Below are 21,073 nucleotides of genomic sequence, written 5' to 3'. Positions count from 1 at the left end.
AAAGTCGAGTGCCTTAAGAGTCAAAACTATACCCCAGGGGTCAAAACATCACAACATTTTGTCCAATAGCCATTTTGGGTGTCCATTCCTTTTTTTCCAAGTACTCATCCCATTCTATTGAAATGATTTTGGTGAGAGGTCGGGTATACCCTGAATTGGTCTGCGCATAATTACACGGCATACTGTACAAAGACCGACAACCGTTCACACTTCCAGGTGCATTTCTATCTTGGGGCAATTTTGACTCTTGTATTTAAACGTGAGATGCAACTGGAGTACAAAACAATCACAATAATGTCTGTACAGTTAATTAGTTTATGATGGGGATAATTTGAAGCTGGAACAATTCATTCATACATAATTTTGTTCTGGTCAAATTGCTTCAAATTTATAACGTCGATGAACATCACAAAGCAGATTCTATTTCACACTGGGGAGGTTCGCCTGATGAAATTCTACAGGATACTGTGGACTAAATACCTTGAATGAATATCTACTGAGATATAAAGCAGGTTTTGAAACTACATCATGTTTAATAGAGCAGTTTAAAACACCCGCAGCTACAACCAAGGGCTGTACATAAACAAAAGTGGAATATAAGTATGCAAGATATTTGAACCTAACATAATTTAGAAACAAAAAAAAACAATAATGTTAAAATATATGAAAACAAATAAGGCACTAAAAACAATGGCAGTCTCTCACGCTGTGTTGTGAGCCAATGATTAAAAATGGGTGGTCAGCCTGGTTTTAAACCAGACAGCATCATCCTGATTGAGGCCTTTACAGCCACCGCCATCAGGCTTTCAAAACATGACGAGCCAATCAAGCAGAAGCGGAAGGCAAATAAACACGCAGTAAAGCATATTTGACGGCATCATGTCAAAACATATGCTTACAAAAAGGGAAATTAAAAGTTTACTTCCATCCCTTCCAAATAGCATCACTGTGTTGCAAAAATATAGATACAATCACCCATCGCTGTATACAAAGCGATATACATAGATTAACTATCATATAGACTATGAACAATAAAACAATGAATCAATAACAAATCAATCAATAACAAAGACGGTAGAAAGCGGCAAACAATAAGAAAAATATCTGAGTCACGCCGAATCAAATGTCAAAGAATACAAGTGAGTTTTGAAGAAGGTTTTAAAGATGGAGACCAAGGGGGGTTGCAAAATACTGGGAGGTGTGAGGTGAATCCAGAGAGCGGGACCAGCAACGGAAAAGGCTCGATCTCCTCTGAGCCTCAGTTTTTTTTCCTTCTAATAATGTCTGGTCAACAGAATTGTGGCCTGTGTAGGTGCAGATGACCTCGGAGAGGTAAGGTGGCGCAAGGTCATTTAAAAATGAATACTTGGATCTGAAAAAAGAAAAATGTATAGAAAGCCAGTGAAGGGATTCCAGAGTAGGAGCTATGTGCTCTCTCTTACGAATACGAGTCAAGGGGCATGAGAGATGAGAGAAAATCCTAGTTATGACTATGAACTTACCTCCAATTTTAGCGTTGTAGGCCACACCAACGCCGCACACTCCATTGTTAGCTGCAGCTGCAACCTCTCCTGCGCATCGAGTTCCATGTCTTTGACGAGAGCAGATTCGAAAGGTCCATGAAAGAAACATTATTACCATTAAAAAGTGAGCATGAGAGTCCGTTAGTCCTGAATTGAAGGAAGACCCTTTCCTATTTTCCAAACCTTGCTTTCTTTCTTCAAACCTTGCCTTTATTTTTATAAAGGTTAACTCCTTTTAAAATATCAGAATCAGAATCAGAATACCTTTATTTGTCCCGCGATGCGGAAATTTGCAGTCCACAGCAGCAATTGAAGAGGGATGGGGTTGGGGTGGGAGTGAAAGGATAGAAAACAAGATATTCTAAGCATAACAAAATAAAAATGTCAACTGTATACTGTGCAAATGTAGATGTGCAAAAATCGTTCTATAAACAAGACTGTACATAGTGCAGAATCAAGAAATGCATTAAGATATATTGCAACAACCCATATTTACAAGTGTCCATTTTTTTTTTTTCACATGTGATCATTGGGAATTGTGAAGCCTGACAGCAGTCGGTAGGAACGAGCGGCGGTACCTCTCCTTCTTGCAGCGCGGGTGTAATAGTCTCTGGCTAAAGGAGCTACCCAGAGCTGTCAGGATGGGCAGGAGGGGGTGGGAGGGGCTGTCCATCATAGCTTTTAGTTTAGCTAGCGTCCGTCTGTTGCCCACCTCCTCTAGAGTGTCCAGCGAGCAGCCCACGACAGAACTGGCCCGCTTGACAAAGCGCTCCAGTCTTTTTCTGTCCCGGGTGGTGATGCTGCCTGACCAGCAGACAATGCCATAGTGGATGGCTGATGCCACCACAGAGTCATAGAAAGTCTTTAGGAGTGACCCCTGAACTCCAAAAGACCTCAGTTTCCTGAGGAGGAAGAGGCGACTCTGTCCCTTTTTGATTAGGGCATCCGTGTTTGTTGTCCAGTCCAGTTTATTGTTGAGAGTAACACCCAGGTACTTGTAGGAGGTCACCCTCTCAATGTCCGAACCCTGGATGTTCAATGGTGCAGGTGAGGATTGTTTCTTGCAGAAGTCCACCACCAGCTCCTTGGTTTTCCCGGTGTTGATCTGGAGGTGATTCTGCTGGCACCAGTCCACAAAGTCCTTTGTCAGTCCCCTGTACTCCCTATCGTCTCCCTCTGTAATGAGGCCGACAATAGCTGAGTCGTCAGAGAACTTCTGAAGGTGGCAGGTTGGGGTGTTGTAATTGAAGTCCGAGGTGTAGAGGGTGAAGAGGAATGGAGCCAGGACTGTTCCCTGCGGCGCTCCGGTGCTGCAGAGAAGCCTGCCCGACTCACAGTTCTTTACTCTCACGTTCTGTGGCCTGTTTGTGAGGTAATCTGTAATCCAGGATGTGAGGTGATGGTCGACTCCGGCATGCCGCATCTTGTCCCCCAGTAGACTTGGCTGGATGGTGTTGAAGGCACTGGAGAAATCGAAGAATGTGAACCTCACCGTGCTCCCAGCATTCTCCAGGTGCAGCAACGCCGTATGGAGGAGGTAGATGATGGCATCCTCCACACCGATGCTGGGCTGGTAGGCAAACTGTAGCGGGTCCAGCGATGAGCTTGCCAGCGGTCGCAGGTGGGCGAGGACGAGTCTCTCCAGCGTCTTCATCAGGTGAGACGTCAGCGCCACCGGTCTGTAGCTGTTGAGCTCTTTGGGGTTGGCAATCTTGGGCACTGGGACCAGGCATGACGTTTTCCACAGCTGTGGAACTCTGCCCAGCTTCAGGCTCAGGTTGAACAAGTGCTGGACAATGACACACAGCTGGTCGGAGCAGGTCTTGAGGAGTCGGGAACTGATATCATCCGGACCTGCTGCCTTCCCCACCTGCATCCTCCTCAGTTGGTTCCTCACCTGCGCAGTTGTGACAGACAGGCAGGAACCAGGAGGCAGAGTGGCGGCTGAGGGTGTGGCAACGGTTGGGAGGGCAGATGTTGGTTGTGGAAAGCTGGTCGTGAGAGGGGGCAGGGAGGGTAAGGCCACAGTGAGAGTTGGTGCAGGTGCAGCTACAGGTGAAGTTGACGGTGGGCCGGGGGCGGCTGGCGTCTTGTCAAACCGATTGAAAAAGCGGTTGAGTTCATCTGCCCAGTCCTTGTCTTTTTCGTTCAATGTCACTGGGCTTTTGTGGCCTGAGATGTTTTTCAGGCCCTTCCAGACACCAGCGACATTGCTGGCTTGCAGCTGCTCCTCCATTTTCATCCTGTAGGCCTTCTTCCCCTCTCTGATCTTCCTCAGTTGGATCTGCACGGCCTTCAGTTCCTCTCTGTTGCCCGACACAAAAGCCCTTTTCTTCTCCTTCAGGAGGACTTTTATGTCGGGATTAATCCATGGTTTGTTGTTGGCAAAACACCGCACAGTTCTGGGACTGGGTTGGGGGACTGGGTTTGCAGCTTGTTTACAACAGATATGAGGGCATCGGAGGCAGCGCCGCCATTTGCCGTAGGGGGAATGTACGTCGTCACGGCTATGACGTGTGAGAATTCCCGTGGCAGGTAATGCGGCCGGAGGCTAACGGCTAGCAGCTCGATGTCGCGAGTGCAAAGTTTTTCCTTCACCGTGATGTGCCCAGGGTTGCACCATTTGTCATTCACAAATACAGCAATCCCCCTCCTTTCTGCTTACCGCTGCCTTCATTTCTGTCCGCTCGTACGAGTCGTACGAAAGCCATGTCTCCGTGACGAGTAGCAAGCTGGCTTCCCGGTACTCCCTCTGGTGCCGCGTTAGCGCCGCCAGCTCGTCCATTTTATTCGGGAGCGATCTCACATTCCCCATGATGACGGACGGGAGAACGTGTCGGTATTTCCTCGTTCTTTTGCGACGATCTTTCCCGGCCCGACATCCTCGTTTCCTCCTCTTCAGTTCATCGGGGATGTCTGGTGCGGCGGCCGCTAGTCCGCTATTAGCCCGCCACGCTAGTAGCTGGTCTCGACTGTAAACAATGGGATTCCGCGTGCGCGTGGATTCCCCGTTCACAGGAGCGGTGAAAAAGTAAAAAATAAGGGCTATGAGCAAAAGAAAAGATGCCCATCACCTCTCCGTAGGTTTATGGAACGAAATTAGGCAAAGAAAAAACGGAAAAGTGAAAAAGTAGACAAGAAAGGGAAAGAGCTGCTGTGGAGGCAGCCACACAGGGGGGCGCCATCAGATATTCATTCCCCAAGTGTCATACATGGATGGAGCTGTCTCGGGGATGTCCTATCTTCACAGCATTAAAGTGGTCAAGGTGATTACAGCCGCATTGCTGCTGTCGCAGAGGGTAAGAAAAAAAAAACCTTTTGAATTTAAAGTAATTTCACAGGTACAGAGCCGAGCTACGCCTCAAGCAAGACTCCTGATTAAGTTCTGGAACACAGTGATGTATTACCATCTTGTTGCTGTTCTCACTCCTTCACAGTTATTGTTTCTATTTTTCCTGATACAGTTTCAGATTTACTCAAGGTTTGAGCATGAAAGAAAAAAAACATTTCCATTTTTTTCCGCGATGTGGAATCCAATCTGCAAGGCAGACAGGCACAGGATTGTGCTTGCCAAATGGCCATGATAATGGCTAGTTTATTTTGTGCTTTCTGGGAGGAGTACATACACACAGATGATTGGTTTATGTCTTCAAATACAGTCTCTGAAAGATTGGTGCACACGACACCTCTGCCATCGATTGGAACGTCCCGCCTTTGGAGTCACACATACCATCGATGAAAAAAACCTCCTTTTACATCTGTATTTCCTTGTATCTGCATGATTTCAATGAACGATGAAAATTGATGGTAAGCTTTCCCAGAACTGTTTTACTGGTGTGCTGTCCCATGTGTGAAACAGATGAAGTGATACATCCTATACATATCCACTGAGTACTCAGAGCAAGTTATATCAAACAAAACGTGTTTTTTAATGATTTTGCTGTCTTCCTTCAAATTGTCAAAGTCAAAGTCAAAGTCAGCTTTATTGTCAAATATGCTAATATGCATGACATACAGCACAGATGAAATTAATGTCTTCTCGGACCCAGCGTGCAAGGCATGCAAAGCACTTATAATGTGGCTAAAAAGACATAATAATAATACATTTTATTTCAAGCGCCTTTCAAAACACCCAAGGACACTTTACAATAAAAACAATAAAACAAAGCACATAACAATAAAACCATATGTAAAATGATACATAATAAAATAGCTGATAGAACTATACATACAATTGACAACAGACAATACATGCAATTTCTGAATGTAAAGTGAGGTAGTGTCGTCTGGAACGTGAGGTAGTGACGTATGTAAAGTGAGGTAGTGACATATGTAAAGTGAGGAAGTGACGTATATAAAGTGACGTAATGTAGTAATGCAAAAACAAACAACAAGAATGGGTTGAAGTGAGGTCTTGCAGAAAAAAATGAGAAAGAAAAAAAAAATAGAGTTCAGGATGATAGTACAGCATGTAGCGTGTACTCAGAGTTCGGTGAGTGTGGCAGTGGGAAGGGGCAGGCTGGGCAGGGCCGGGAGGGAGTTGAGTCTCCGGACTGCCTGGTGGCAGAAACTGTCCTTGAGCCTGCTGGTCTTGGCTCGGAGACTCCGCAGTCTCCTACCCGATGGCAGCAGGCTGAAGAGGCTGTGGGAGGGGTGGGTGGGATCGCCAGCGATCCTGATGCCTCTGCGGGTGAGGCGGGTGTTGTAAATGTCCTGAAGGGGGGGAAGAGAGACACCGATGATCTCCTCAGCTGTCCTCACGATGCGCTGCAGAGTCTTACGGCAGGACACGCTGCAGGCGCCGTACCACACGGTGATACAGCTGGTCAGGATGCTCTCGATGGTACCGCGGTAGAAGGAGGTCGTGATGGGGGTCAGGGCTCCAACTCTTTTGAGCTTGCGGAGGAAGTACAGGCGCTGGTGGGATCTCTTGGCCAGTGATGCTGTGTTGTGGCTTCAGGATCGGTCTTCGGATATGTGCCCTCCCAGGAACTTGGTGCTGCTCACTCTCTCCACTGCAGCACCGTTGATGGTTAGTGGAGCCTGCTGGGGGCGCACTCTCCTGAAGTCCACAACAATCTCCTTCGTCTTCTCCACATTCAGACGGAGATTGTTGTCCTTGCACCACGTGGCCAGGCGGCTGACCTCGTCCCTGTATGCTGTCTCCTCGTCGTTGATGAGGCCCACCACAGTCGTGTCATCCGCAAACTTTATGAAGAGGTTGGAGCTGGGTGATGATGGTGAGCAGTCATGCGTGCGTGAGCAGCGTGAAGAGGAGGGGGCTCAGCACACACCCCTGTAGGCTGTCTCCTCATCGTTGTTGATGAGGCCCACCTCAGTTGTGTCATCCGTAAACTTTATGAAGAGGGTGGAGCTGGATGATGATGGAGAGCAGTCATGTGTGAGCAGAGTGAAGAGGAGGGGGCCCAGCACACACCCCTGGGGGCCCCTGTGTTCAGCGTGATGGTGCTGGAAGTGTTGTCTCCATCTCTGACTGCCTGTGGTGTACCCGTCAGGAAGTCCAGCAGCCAGTTGCACAGGGAGGTGCTGATCCCCAGTTTGCTCAGTTTGTCGGTGAGCTGTTGGGGGATGATTGTGTTGAATGCTGAGCTGAAGTCGATGAACAGCATTCTGACGTATGAGTCTCTGGTCTCCAGGTGGGTGAGCGCTGTGTGGAGAGCAGTGGAGATGGCATCATCGGTCGAGCGGTTGGGCCGAAATGCAAACTGGAAAGGGTCATGGTTGGGGGGGAAGGCGGCCTTGATGTAGTTCATAACTAGCCGCTCGAAGCACTTCATGAGGATGGGAGTGAGTGCGACCGGGCGGTAGTCTTTGTGGCAGGTGGGGGATGACTTCTTAGGGACCGGGATAATGGTGGTGGCTTTGAGGCATGTGGGCACAACAGCCTGGCTCAAAGAGGTGTTGAAGATGTCCGTGAAGACATCTGTGAGCTCCTCAGCAGTCTCTCAGAACACGGCCAGGAATGCCGTCGGCACCCGGGGCTTTTCGTGCGTTGGTCCCTCTGAGGGACCGCCTCATACTGTCCTGGGACAGTGTCAGCACCTGTTCGCCAGGACGTGGTAGGGTCTTCTGTGCTGGAGAGCCCTGGCTGTCCTCAGGCCCAGGTCATCGCCAGCTTTGTAAGCAGCGTTCCGAGCCCTAAGGAGCCTGTGGACTTCACCCGTAAGCCATGGCTTCTGGTTGGCCCGGATGGTGACAGATCTGGTGACAGTCACGTCATCCATGCACTTCCTCATGTAGGAGATAACAGAGTCTGTGTACTCTTGGAGGTCTGTGATGTTGTTGTAGGTAGCCGATTGTCTGAACATGTTCCAGTCGGTGTTGGAGAAGCAGTCTTTCAGTGCCTCTGACGACCCATCAGGCCACACCGTTATCTGCTTCTTGACTGGTTTGACGACTTTTACAAGTGGCCTGTATGCGGACATTAAGTGGTCCGAAGCTACTAGGTGTCATGAGCCAGTTGACAGCTGGGCGGGGCCTCCGCTCCCGCCGTTCGTCAGCTGCTGTCAATTTCCTCCTCATTGTCTGTGGACATTTAAACCCGACGCTGGCACTCACCCAGCGTCGGAAGAAACTTCGCCTCGTGCCATGCCAGTACTTGGATCTTGTAGCCAGTACATAATTTGCTTCGCCCGAGGAATGATCTTAGCCACGAACGCGTTTGTTTGTTGCACCGCGTCGTAGGTTATTTTGCACCCCCGTGTGCCATTTTATGTTTCTTAGTTAGTGAGGTTGGGTGGATTGCCGCCACTCACCCACTAGCATTGTCAGTTTGTCATTTTTTGGTTTTGTCTCACGAACTTTTTACCGGGTCCGCGTCTTTTCGGACCCGCGCTTTATGTTAATAAATCCATTGCCGGTACCTACGCCTCTGTCCTGCTTCGCGATCCACCGCCAATCCCACACGTTCCTGCTCGCCAGCTGCCACTGTCGCCGCCGGAACGTGACACTAGGTGGGGGAGGGGGTAGGCTTTGTAGGCTTCTTTGTGTGTGGTGAAAACATTGTCCATAATGTTGTTACCTCTAGTCGGAAAGTTAATGTGTCCATGGAGTTCTGGAAACACGCTTTTCGGGTTAGCATGGTTGAAATCGCCAGCCAGGATAAGGAAAGCATCTGGGTGGTCTGTTTGTTGCTCGCTGATGTGCTGGTAGAGTTCATTCAATGCCGCGCTCCTGTCATTAATTGAGCTCGGGGGGGATGTAAACTGCTACCAGCAGTATGGCACTAAATTCCCTCGGCAGGTAGAATGGCCGACATTTTATGATGATAAGCTCCATCAGTGGTGAACAGTGTTTGCATACCACAACAGCGTTGCGGCACCAGGCATCACTGATGTAAACACAGAGTCCCCCGCCACGAGTCTTCCCCCCCTCGACGAGCGCTCTGTCTGCCCGGAAGCTAGTTAGCTGGGCTAGCTGGATGGCACTGTCCGGTAGGCTGTCGGTCAGCCATGTTTCCACAAACACAAGGGCACTACACTCACCCACGGTCTTGGAAGTTGAGCGAGTGCACGTTAGCCAGCGTGATGGTAGGAATGATCGGCCGGTGGGGCCTAGCCGCGAGCCTACTGCAGATACCTCCACGCTTTCCCTTCTTCTGTTTCCCCATACAGCGCTTGTGGCGCCTCCACTCTGGGTTGGGTGCAGGAGTGGGGGTCGGTGGAAGAGTGGGGGTCAATGGACGAGCCGACTCCCTGAGCAATCCATGCTTGCGTAGTACTTCTGCTTCAGCTGGTTTAGTTTTAAAAAGGAACTGCCGATGTTGAGTAGAACCTCACGGGAGTAGGTCCGCCTCGGGTGTAGCGAGGCAGACGGAGACGAACATTTACACGAGTGAGACAAACATAATGAACACGAAAAAAAACAATTTGCCGGGAGAGAGAGGAGCCGCTGTGTGTGCACGCGCCGCCATCTTGGAAAAGAAAAGAAACACAACTTGTCAGAGCCAAGTTTATTTTGTTTTGCCTCTTCCAATCACGTCCAATTCCATTATTATAAATGTTTGCGCTTGAGGTGTGCTCCCAAATGTTCCATTCCAAAAAACTCAGAGTTACCAAAAGCGAAAAACCTTTAAAATACGGTGGTCTCTGTCATTTTGACAATTGTTACCAATGATGCACACGATGTGTAGAGTGAGTAAACATGCAATTTAGCTCCTACTATTTGGGATCTTAATAAATGAGGCCAATAAGGTATTGACACCACAACAACACAAAAGTATAATACAGGGAAAAAACAAGTCAACATCCTCATAAATCATTCATCACATTTATTAGACTACAGGCAGTCAATAACTACATTGTATATTGTGTGCAAAGGCGTTCATAAAACAGACAAATTAATGTTCTGACAGGGCTCATTATTCATGAACATTCAGATTTGTCTTCTTTTCACAAGCATTATGGCACAGCATACAGGAGGGTGTTATACTGCATATCACCTGTGCAATCAAATGCCACGATTGCTTTCAAGAGGTTTGGCTGGGCTAATATTTTCATGCAACATTAACAGTCCCTTTATTAACAATATACTGAATGTAATCAAGAGCCAAATTGGGACCCATGATGCAGGTCGAAAGTCAAAGCTTCACATATCATATCCCCATGATATGTTAACTAAACAATTCCACCAACAGTGATTAATTCATGTTTCTAATTTTTAAGTTACTTTTTAATGTTTGGGCTCGTTTTGTGAGTAGCAAAAAGCAAGGAGAAAATACATTTGGTTTTTAGGGTTGATGAAATCTTTTAGCCACTGGGGATCAACAGTACAAAAATCTCGTAGCCACATTTGACTGTCTTTTGTAGGAATGAATGAAGATTCATTAGTCCTAGGAATTAATGTAGATATTTTTTTCTGTATATTGAGCATTCTGTTTTATGAGAATAACATGCATATGAAGTTACAGGACCATTCTCACACAGCCACACAATTTGATTTTGACAGGACTTTATGTTACAGAGAATTGCTTTTCCCAATAGCTAAATAATGGCTTTTCTTTCAGCCCATTGCCGGTCTGTATTTATTTAAATGTTTTTTTTTACAGGAAAGCCTATTCGTTCCAGTGGATGAAGCTCCGGTTAAATCATTTGCTGTGTATGCAGAGCATTCAAGTGCTGGTTAAAATTTGCTGGATCAACGTGGATGCCTCTGTTTGTGTCGGATGGATTTTGACTTTTGAGTAGGACGCATGAAAGCATGACCAAATGTGGCTTGTAGCTTACCCATGCTTGGCTCAATTGTAGGGATCTGTCTCTTGGTATTTTGCATTTTGGCTTTTCATTTAAGTAGGTTTCTATGGTGAGTCTATTCAATGGTGTGACCCACTGTGTTGCTGTATTCTGTTCATTTGCAGTTTGTGAATGATATATCCAAAGGATTAGATTGGAGGTTGGGATATTGTCACACTAAGCACAAAGTTGCTTTCTCCAACATGCTAAACAAAAGATAATATTTGTTTTTTCAGGTCTTAATATTATGAGGTCTGCTAAAACTGCACACATAAATTCAATATTTTTTCTCCTGATCATGCTTTTATTGGTTTGTCTTTTGTTTTTTAATAGAATACTGTATTTAAAATTGATAGAATAGAATATACAACACAATACAATACATATTGATATATATAAAGCTTTAACAACAGCTGAAGCTGTAACAAAGCGCTTAACATGGACAACTATCATATACAGGAAATAAAGCAGTCACAAAGATAGTAGAAAGCACCAGGGAGTAAAACTAAGATGAAGTCTGAATCATGTCAAAATAATAAAATTAGGGTGTCAAACACATACTTGTCATAGGCAAAATTTTAGTTAGTTTCACTGGGAGGGCCATTCTGACTGAAAGGAGTCCAGAAAAATGGTATTCATCTACCATACATGTTAAGTGTTATGATTTGGTCATGAGACTACCGATTTTCATCACAGTACTCACAATACTCACTTAATAAAGCAACTATTGACACAATACAGACAGTTCATTTTTAAGGTGAAACAAAAGAAAATGTAAAAAAAAAAAAAACAATTGAATGTATATTTTTGTGTTTTATTTACCTCTAATTTACACTTTTGTAACGCTCACATTATTTTAACGCGCACCACAGAGAGGCGAGTACGAAAGTCTCCCGATTTATGATTTCTGAAATTTAACACGTAGGATCAATTGTTTAAGTTACTGTAATGGAGAATTGTTCACAGCAACATGCTTACAGTACAACTCTTATTTATTACAAAGGAGAATGTGAAATTTTGGTTGAGATTTTATCAAGCCTCATGAAAGTTGCCATCTGATTTGCTTTTGCGGGCCACATAAAATCATGTGGTGGGCCAGATGTGGCCCCTGGCCGGCCCTTGAGTTTGACAGCTGTGCACAATGCAATTCGCTTTGGCCCTGAAACATAATAATAGTCCAAAGCTTCCATCTCATAATCAAAAAAAGGCCACATGTTTGATTCCCCGCAGCGGCAGTTATACAAGCGTTTGATAGTCGCCTCCGATCATGAATCATGACAGATGTTCTACTCCCTGAATCAGTCAATTTTATCACTTGGGTAGCACTGAGGTAGGAAACAAAATACATCATTTTGATGGGGCTTACACTTAAAAATGAGTAATGCATGATTTTGACACTCATGAATGATAAATAAAAACGTCTGAACAGAGCTCAGAATTACCTCACATTCTTTGCTTGAACTTTGCATTCACAAAATATATTTTCGATTGAGAAATGCAGCAATGGCTGGCTACAGGTAACCAATAGTCCATTGTACACCGGAGTTTGTCATTTTTCACTCCTGGGCTAAAAAAGTTGAAGGAACCACATGTAGTAGTTTCAAACTTGATGAGGATAAATCCTGCAATCTACTGCTCTGAATTGACTACATACAGTCTTCAGTCGTCATCTGTACTTCTTTCAAAGAAGTACATATGTCATCACATTGACATTACAGAGACAAAAAGCAAAAAGAACCACACTTATGATTGAGAGCATCAATGTCACCAGCTAGGACAAACCACAACCAGCCTTCGGTATAGCCTGTCTCCATTCCCATAATATCTGTCCAAATTGCCGACTCATGAAGCACAGTGCCTGATATATTAATGAGAAGGAAGGAAAGCAGCCTTTGTGTCATGTGTTTTAATCAAACTGGTAGCCAGAAAATCACCCACCTCCTTGCGCCCTCCAGCCTATGAATTAGGTCATAAAATCCAATTGCAAGGGTTGTTCATATTATTCGCATGTGTTTAGTGTTACTCTCAATCACTGCAGATTTTTTTAAACAGATATTCCAAAATGATAGCTGCTCACTCTGGTCAACACCTTTGAAGACAATGCGCAATCTTGAATGTACTTTAAAGGACAACCGACTTCTCCGGACAAGTTGTGTCTTCTACTGAGCATATTTTAATGAGATTCCACCGCATATAGCTATATTTTACGTTTTAAGACTGGCGCTGAATATTCAGGAAGTCTTGTTTTTGAGTTGGTGACGAATCCGTACGTGACGTCACTAAAGGACGATCACGAACATCACAAACTGGGGGCGGGACTTTCTGAAAAGTCCCAATTCGCAGCTCAATTTTTTTTACAGATTTTGGACACTTTAAGATGTTTTGCATTTGAATAAAAATGTCATACTGCGTGTTTTGGGTATTTTAGATGCTATAAAACGTTTTTCTGATGTCAGTTAAGAAACAAAAAAGTGACATTGGTTGTCCTTTAACTGACTTAGTATCAGAAAGTATGTGAGTGCTAATGTTCGCCCTCTGATTAAAAAGTCTGTATGTGTATCATCTCAAGGTGATGGTTTGGCTCCATCGTGGGGCTGAATCAGAGGCAATACATAATCCCCTCCCTACCGGTGCTTCGTTCTGTCAGCGGGACTGTATGATATTAATGTACTTTCACACCGACAAAATGGCTTAGTTCTCTGCATGACTGCTCAACCCCACGGCGTTGACATGAAATAAGTTCTCTTATCAAAAGTAAGGTGCTTTTGTGAGAAAAAAAACACATCATATTTAAAGTCCTCAAACAACAACAAAACAGCATGTGTGCTGTACGATTTGTAAAAGTCAAAATCTGCGATTACTATAGTTGTCTTTTTCCCACATAGCAACAATGGAAAAAAAATGTGAAATATCTGGTAGTTACTCTTATTTCATCTGACATTGACAAAATTATTAACAAGAAAAATCTGGTTTGGGGACATCAAGCAGTGTCTGAAACTCATCATGAAAAGTTAGCGGACACCAGGGCTGACAACTCTGAAAAGTTGCCTCCCCGGCCATAAAGCTGCCTGCCCCGTTTTTCACAACTTGAAACACAATAAGACGACTAATCGCAAAAAAAAACAAAAACATTGTTGCGAAGTATAAAGGATTTTTTTTTTTAATTAAAGGACAACCGACACCATTTTTTTGTTTCCTAACTGATTCAGAAAAACGTTTTATAGCATCTAAAATACCCAAAACACGCAGGCTGATATTTTTAGTCAAATGAAAAACACTAATAAAAATAACTTAAAGTGTCCAAAAACTACTTCAAAATGAAACCGGAAATGGCCAATTTCAGAAGGTCCCGCCCCCTTGTTCGTGACATCACGCCAAGACGTCTTGCCTTGCTCGAGAATCGAAACAATGGCTTCACATTCGGAGAAGATGCTTTCTTGTTACTCATCCAGTTATGAATATGATTCATATAGTTCTGAAGAGGAAAGCATAAATGTTTGCAATTGATTAAAGAAGTTATTCCGTGTCATTTTGAGGCACCTGGACTGAAATGTAGCGCCCCAGAAAATGCACAAGATGGCGCCCAAGCTCCGTTGGATATGAACTGATTTGTTTGCTGGGAATTTGTGTCAGCTAGTATCAAATAGTAGTCATGGTGCAACACACAACGATTCACCATCGCATTATTTGTGTTTTCCTTCTAATTTCGCCATCAACACGGATCAACACAAAGTTTTCAGACCAAACAAAGTACCCAAAAATGCATTGTGTGTCGCTTTCTCGGTCAGGGGCGTTCCAGACGTGACGTCATGTCAGGCACTGTCACCAACTCAAAAACAAGACTTCCTGAATATTAAGCGCGAGTCTTAAAACGTAAAATATAGCTATATGCGGTGGAATCTTTGTAAAATACGCTCAGTAGAAGTCATTTGAAGTGATTTTACAAATTATGGACACAACTTGTCAGGAGGCGTTGGTTGTCCTTTAAGGAAGTACCTACCACAAATGATCCCTTGCTTAATTCATGATAAGTATCCTCTTGCTGAAGATCCTCCAGTTGCTCCAGTTGCCATTTGTCATCATGGGGCACAATGCAATGTTTGCGTTGCGTTGTCTGCTAAAAGCCACGTGGACTATTCTTTCTAAGCACGTTTCAAAACTCTCAACTACACTTTACACTTTAATTCTCTGCTTTACACTTTAGCATTATTGAATAAAACAAACATTTGATTTGAAAAAAAAAATATCGTTTTTTTATTTATCTTGGAGAAGTTGTCGGCCATCCGGGCCGAGACGTTTTGAAAGTTGTACGCCCGATGTAAAAGTTGTCCGCCCCGGATGTTATTTCAAACACTGCATTAAGGTCAATTGCATCATTTTTTTGTGGAAAATGCAGAATATTGGCCCATCTTGATCCAGTAGAACAGTGAATTCAAATTGCTGCATGGAAGACAAAATCTGGTGTGGATAAATTTGACTCACCCGCAGAGTCCTGCCCTCAACCTGATTTGGATTTGTTTCGAGAGGTAACTGGTACCAGTGCTTGTCATCCAACATCAGTGTGACTTCACACTTGGACCATGGCAGAACAGAATTGCATTTACTCTTTTCAGGTGCTTCATTCATAACATTGAGGCGTGGCAAACACACTTGGATGCAATAATCAAAGGCTTGAGGCATGAAACATAAATCTACCAAAACGGCTGTGAGGGACCTCAATGCTGCAGATGAATGTGTGTAAGAGAGGAGAGTTTATATTTTCTCGAGTAGAATGGACAAAGCAGGACTGTCAAACTTCCTTGTGAGGGGATGGGACGATATCTAACTAAATTATGCTCTACATTATCTAGTACCTGTTAAATGCAGTTGCTCGCTTTCCTCATTTGACGGAGGGTTAAAACCAATCCCCGGGCAAATTGGGGAATTGACGGCCATCTTACCTGTTTTCATTACGTTGAGTGTATCTTGGTTGGGGGTCCGCATCTCCGTCATTGACGTCATAGCTGGCCTCGGGGTCCTACGAGACCAAGAAGGTGATAAGCCTCGGGATGTTTTTGGACGTATCTTAATAATATAATGTTCTCTTCACTAACATAATTGTTGATGAGGTCTGGGTGGTCTTTTTCAATGCCGTCATCCAGTATAGTCACCACAATGCCTTTGCCAGTGTAGCCCTGAGCCCAAGCTACTTCGGCATTCAAGTCTTGATGGGTTGGAGTGGACTGGAGAAGACAATAAGATGATAAGACAGGTTTCAACATTACAATATGATGTAATAAGAATCAAAACATTTTTGGATTGATTTAGACTCAGACCTAATTTTATGCCAAACCAGATTTTTGACTGTCTATTTATATGTATTCCAGATGTGATCCTTTGTGGTTGGACAAATAATCAATTTTTACAGTGGTGTGAAAATGTGTTTGCTGTCTTTGTGAATTCATAAGACAACACAGGTAAACACAAAGTGCACATTTTCAAATGGTTTGGATATGAGGAAGAAAATCAGTTCCTTGTGTGAAAAGTTGATTGGTTTCTAAACCTTGTAACTGGTACCCTGAGCATTCTGTTTAACCGAAATAAAAATAGAACACAATGATTTGCAAATCAACTTCAACCTCTATTCAATTGAAAACATGAGTCTTTCACAACCCCATGTAGAAATTTCGGCCCATTGTTCCTTGCAGACTTGCTTTAACACTGCAGGCTCTTTCTTGACCACGGATGTCATTTTGACTCAGCCACTTCTCCATTGTTGAGTCATTAATACTGACCTTAATAACTGAGGCGAGGGAGCCCAGGAGCTATTTAACTATTGTCCTGGGTTCCTCTGCGACCTCTTGTACAAGTAGTCACTGTGCTCTTGGGCTAATTTTGATCTCATACACAATGCCATGCATTTTCAATTTGTGAAGAATAGCTCTCACCGAGTCCAAACATTTTAGGAAAGATTTTGTAACTGTTTCAAGATGGATCGATGAAATTAATTTTACTTCTCATTTTTCTTTGGTCTAGGCTATTTTGTTGCAGGTTTTTGAGGTCTGTTGGTGGACTTCATTTTGTAAGAGAATTTCTATTTAAATGATTCCTTGATGTTGAGGGTGGGGTATGGGGGTCGGCGACTTTTTTTCAATAGGAAGCAAAACTCACCCGTTAGTCAATTCAGTTCACAAATGGGACCGTAGTGTGAGTCACTGAGCAGGTTTGGTGAAAATGTTGATTATTTGGGGAAGTGACAAACACAAAGAATCGTATCATAGATTTCCACTCAGAAAGTGATGCCAGTCTGAACTTTTCCCAGCCAGCGAATCATTGTGGAGGTTACAACGATTTAAAAGAGAACAACACAAAACCTCCAACAAACAGAGATCATCCAGCATCATGAAGTACTGTATTTTCCTGTGTAAAACGCCAACCAGACTTATAAGGTGCACCCACGATTAATGACATATTTTTAAATGTTTTCCATATACAGTATAAGGCACACCACGTTATAAGGCGCTAAGTAGAGGCACATTTTACAATTTCAAACAGCATTTAAATATTTACTTGTTCAGTGGTACTCAATCAAGCAAACGTTTTTTTTGTCTTTCTTTTTCATTTTCCACCATTTGGTGTACAACCTGCTCTGGTTGGAAATCAATAACACTGTAGAGCTGAAACAAAGGCTTTTATCAGAAAAAAATAGCTTCAATAATATAAACAGCAATCCATATAATAATAAATAATAATAATAATAATAATATCTGAATTGAGCAGGTCAGGTGGCAGAGTTTCAGCAAAGTCAAAGCCACATAATTCCAAACAACTGCAATCATTGAGCGAAGATGCCACATGGTGTCTATTTTGGATCTCGCTTCGAATCACAGGCAAATAAAGAAAGCAAGTTCAGCCTAGAAAGCTTTCTCAAATAGAGCAAGTGAAGAAAACAGCGGGAGGATGCTTTTGTAAGAGTCCACCTGCCTTAAGACCTGCGGCTGCGCTCTCCTCTGAGAAATCTCAGTGGTGCATTGGACTAGAAACAATGGTTCAAAACAAATGCAGTGCCTGACATATTTCCTAACAAGGAGCCTAAACGCCTACTTGTGACGAGTGAAAAGTGCGGTAAAACAGTAGTCCGAGCGTTCCACCCATTTTACTACTCAGGACTGTTATGCTGACTAGAGATAGAAAGCATTACATGTTTGTAGAAATCACAAATCTGAGAGATCGTTTCATACCAGGTACCACTGCTTGGGGAAATCGGGGTCTGTTGGTGCCTTAAAGACATCCCTTCGCTTCCTCTTTTTCACCACTTGCTGCTCTGCCCACAGAACCTGCAGTGTGCAAAAACACACAAGCACAGACAGACACTCATCATTTTGACATGATTGGACTCGAATGTCAGAAATTATTGTGATAGCCATCAAACATCAAAGGTAGAGATAAAAACAAGCCCCAGCTGTTTGCAAAGGGGCCAACATAAAAATAGCGGCAGGTACATTGCAAGTACACTCTGATAGATTGCGCACACCGTTGTTGGGCTTGTTTCCCATGACTAAATAAAATTGCGATCATTTTTTTCTTTCTTTCCACGGTACCAATAGACAGTGTGACATAAATTCAAATACGTTCCAATATAATATCGAAAAAGCTTAAGACCTGCAGCGAGTTCTTGTGGGATGAAATAATCATTTCAATAAAGTCTTGGCCAATGATCGGCGGGTAGGATGGGAGTCTGATTCATTGTCCTCACCGTAACAGCTTTGGACGCGATTTTAATACTTTATTTTGATGTACCGCCTAGTGCCCGAAGACGGCTTGGATAGGCTGCAGCCCCCCCCCCCACCCTAATGAGGATTAAGCGATCTGGAAAATGGATGGATGGATGGATTGTTATGTACCATATTTAAAAGAGCGTTTTGAATTTAATGTGAATTTGGGAGAGCGCTACAAAATACAAAATCAAAGTACAAGCAAGAGATAGAAAATGTTGGTGAATGCGGCAAAGGTATTTTACTGAGTTCCAGAAAAGACATCAATCACACTCATATTTTGGGGGATGACAGCAACCACACAGAAGTCAAGGGGTTTGTTTGAATTATCTCACCATAAATGCTTGACAATTGGATACTCACTTATCTCTAAATGTTCAACGGCAGTTAGATTATGAAGGTGAAAACGATTTTTCATTACAAAGTGTCTCTATTGATTTGTGTGTGTGTGTGTGTGTGTGTGTGTGTGTGTGTGTGTGTGTGTGTGTGTGTGTGTGTGTGTGTGTGTGCGTGCGTGCTCGTGTGTCACTGTATTAGAACAAATCTTGGCTTTCTTGTCCCATGGTAACCTTGTCCTACACAATGAGCTCACTGAATGGTTATAACATTCCAAGGAAAAAATAGGTTTTGAGAATGACAACTTATTTTTCAGTCACACATATTTCATTTCTTTTCTGACGCATCACTGACCTTTTGGCTCCAGCAAACTGAGTGCATTACAAAGTTGTCTTGGTAAAATGACATGCTAACAAACAAGCACACTTTTTTAGTATTTGTCATCTGGTATGTCATTTTTAATATCTGAATGAAAGAAGATGTATTTAAAGAAAGGGTTAAAAATGTTCATCTTGGTTTGACATGTTTTTTCAATGTATTTTTTATGGAGAACTGTACAGTGTGGACATATGTGTTTTGTGGTTGTAAAAGTGATTCATGGTGGATCTTAATGATGGCTCGGTGATCCTGTGGTTGGTGCATTGACCTCACGGTGCAGAGATACTGGGTTCAATTCCAGCTGTGACATCCTTGTGTGCATGATCTCCCCGTCTGTGGGTTTTCTCTGGATAGTTTTGCTTTTTTTGTCGCTTTGGTGGTACAATTCAGAAATGTATACTATCTGGCCGGGAAGAATTGATATCGGCAGCTTCTTCAACATATGGCAGTGTCTGAAACTCATGACAAAAAGTTACCGGACACCAGGGCAAACAACTCTGACAAGTTGTCTGCCTGGCCATAAAGCTGCCTGCCTCGTTTTTCACAACTTCAACCACAATAATACGACTAATCGCAAAAAAACATTGTTGCAAAGTATTAAGGATTTTTTTTAACGAAGGATGTACAAATGCTCTCTTGCTACCTGTATTGTAAATATTCCTTGCTGATGATTTTGCTCCAGTTGTCGTTTGTCCATACACTGTTCGCGTTGCGTGGTCTGCTAGAAGCCACGTGAACTCCTCTTTCCACGATAGTTTTACTAATAATAATGATACATTTTCTAAGCGCCTTTCAAAACTCTCAAGGACACGGGATAATCAGAATCAGAAAACCTTTATTTGTCCCACAATGGGGAAATTTGCAGTCCAAAGCAGCAATTTGAAAGGGGATGAGGTTGTAGGGGGTGAAAGGATAGAAAACAAGATATTCTAAGCATAGCAAAATAAAAATGTCAATTGTATACTGTAAATGTGCAAAACCGTTTCATAAAAAAATGTACATAATGCAAGTATCAAGAAAGGCATATTGATATATGTAGCTATATTGCAAAATATGCACAAAATAATGTAAGTTTACATTTTGTAGCGTCATAAATGTAGCTTCTTTTGAATCTTTCTTCTGGGGCTGAGGTTCTGTGCATCTACCTTGGAAAATGATATGCAAATGCGACCTTATAACGCTTGGGAAAATCCGAAGCAGGCTTCTTATTGGCTGTCGTGCTGAGTATGTAAATTGCCAAACGAACCGGTTTGTTTTCCTCCTTCAATCGGTATTCGGTGAAATATTAACGCAGATCCTTTCGCAAAACGGTTCGTACAGCTAACAACCACAAACGATATCACCATCGTACTAAATAAAACGCGAAGACTTTCATTCATCAAAACCAAAAATGAAAGGCACAAACTTACACAACAATGATTGCACTCGCTGACAATTGTGTTTACTTGGCTATCGGCCTCCCGGAAGTCACGCTCGGAAAAGTCCGGCAGCAGAAAGCAGGCTTCTGATTGGCTGCCGTGCCGAGTATGCAAATTGACAAACGAACCGAAATTCCGAAAAAAAAGAAAAAAAAAGAATACATTATTCTTATTTCGAAATCTTCGTTCAAATGTTTGATTTATTGAAGAAAGCAAACGTTTATTTCGAAAATCTTTCGGGTTTTTTTCCTTGGAAAAGTTTTTGGCCAGTTGGGCGGAGACGTTCTGTAAATTGTATGCCCGACGTAAAAGTTTCACGCCCCGGGCGTCCGGGGCGTGCAGCTTCAGGCCCTTCAGACACTGCATATAGATAAAAATGTTTGTGTATATTTCCGAGTACAATGTCATGCATG

General features: G+C 43.4%; 1 protein-coding gene across 1 annotated transcript in view; it reads right to left on the bottom strand.

Annotated features, from left to right (window-relative positions):
- The window catches only part of furinb (furin, paired basic amino acid cleaving enzyme b), a 95,808-nt gene that overhangs the window by 29,931 nt on the left and 44,804 nt on the right, over positions 1 to 21,073 (bottom strand). The window contains exons 4-7 of the mRNA XM_088997363.1: positions 17,995 to 18,090; positions 15,868 to 15,996; positions 15,715 to 15,791; positions 1,503 to 1,591 (exon numbers count right to left, since the gene is read on the bottom strand). Coding sequence (XP_088853489.1) covers positions 1,503 to 1,591; positions 15,715 to 15,791; positions 15,868 to 15,996; positions 17,995 to 18,090 — 391 coding nt within the window. The remainder of the gene's footprint in view (positions 1 to 1,502; positions 1,592 to 15,714; positions 15,792 to 15,867; positions 15,997 to 17,994; positions 18,091 to 21,073) is intronic.

This window comes from Hippocampus bargibanti, linkage group LG05 (genome assembly GCF_051943395.1).
Source record: "Hippocampus bargibanti isolate YZ-2025 linkage group LG05, ASM5194339v1, whole genome shotgun sequence".
NCBI classification, from domain to species: Eukaryota; Metazoa; Chordata; class Actinopteri; order Syngnathiformes; family Syngnathidae; genus Hippocampus; species Hippocampus bargibanti.
Note: the sequence above shows the minus strand (reverse complement) of the source record. Positions and strands in the feature narration are given on the sequence as shown.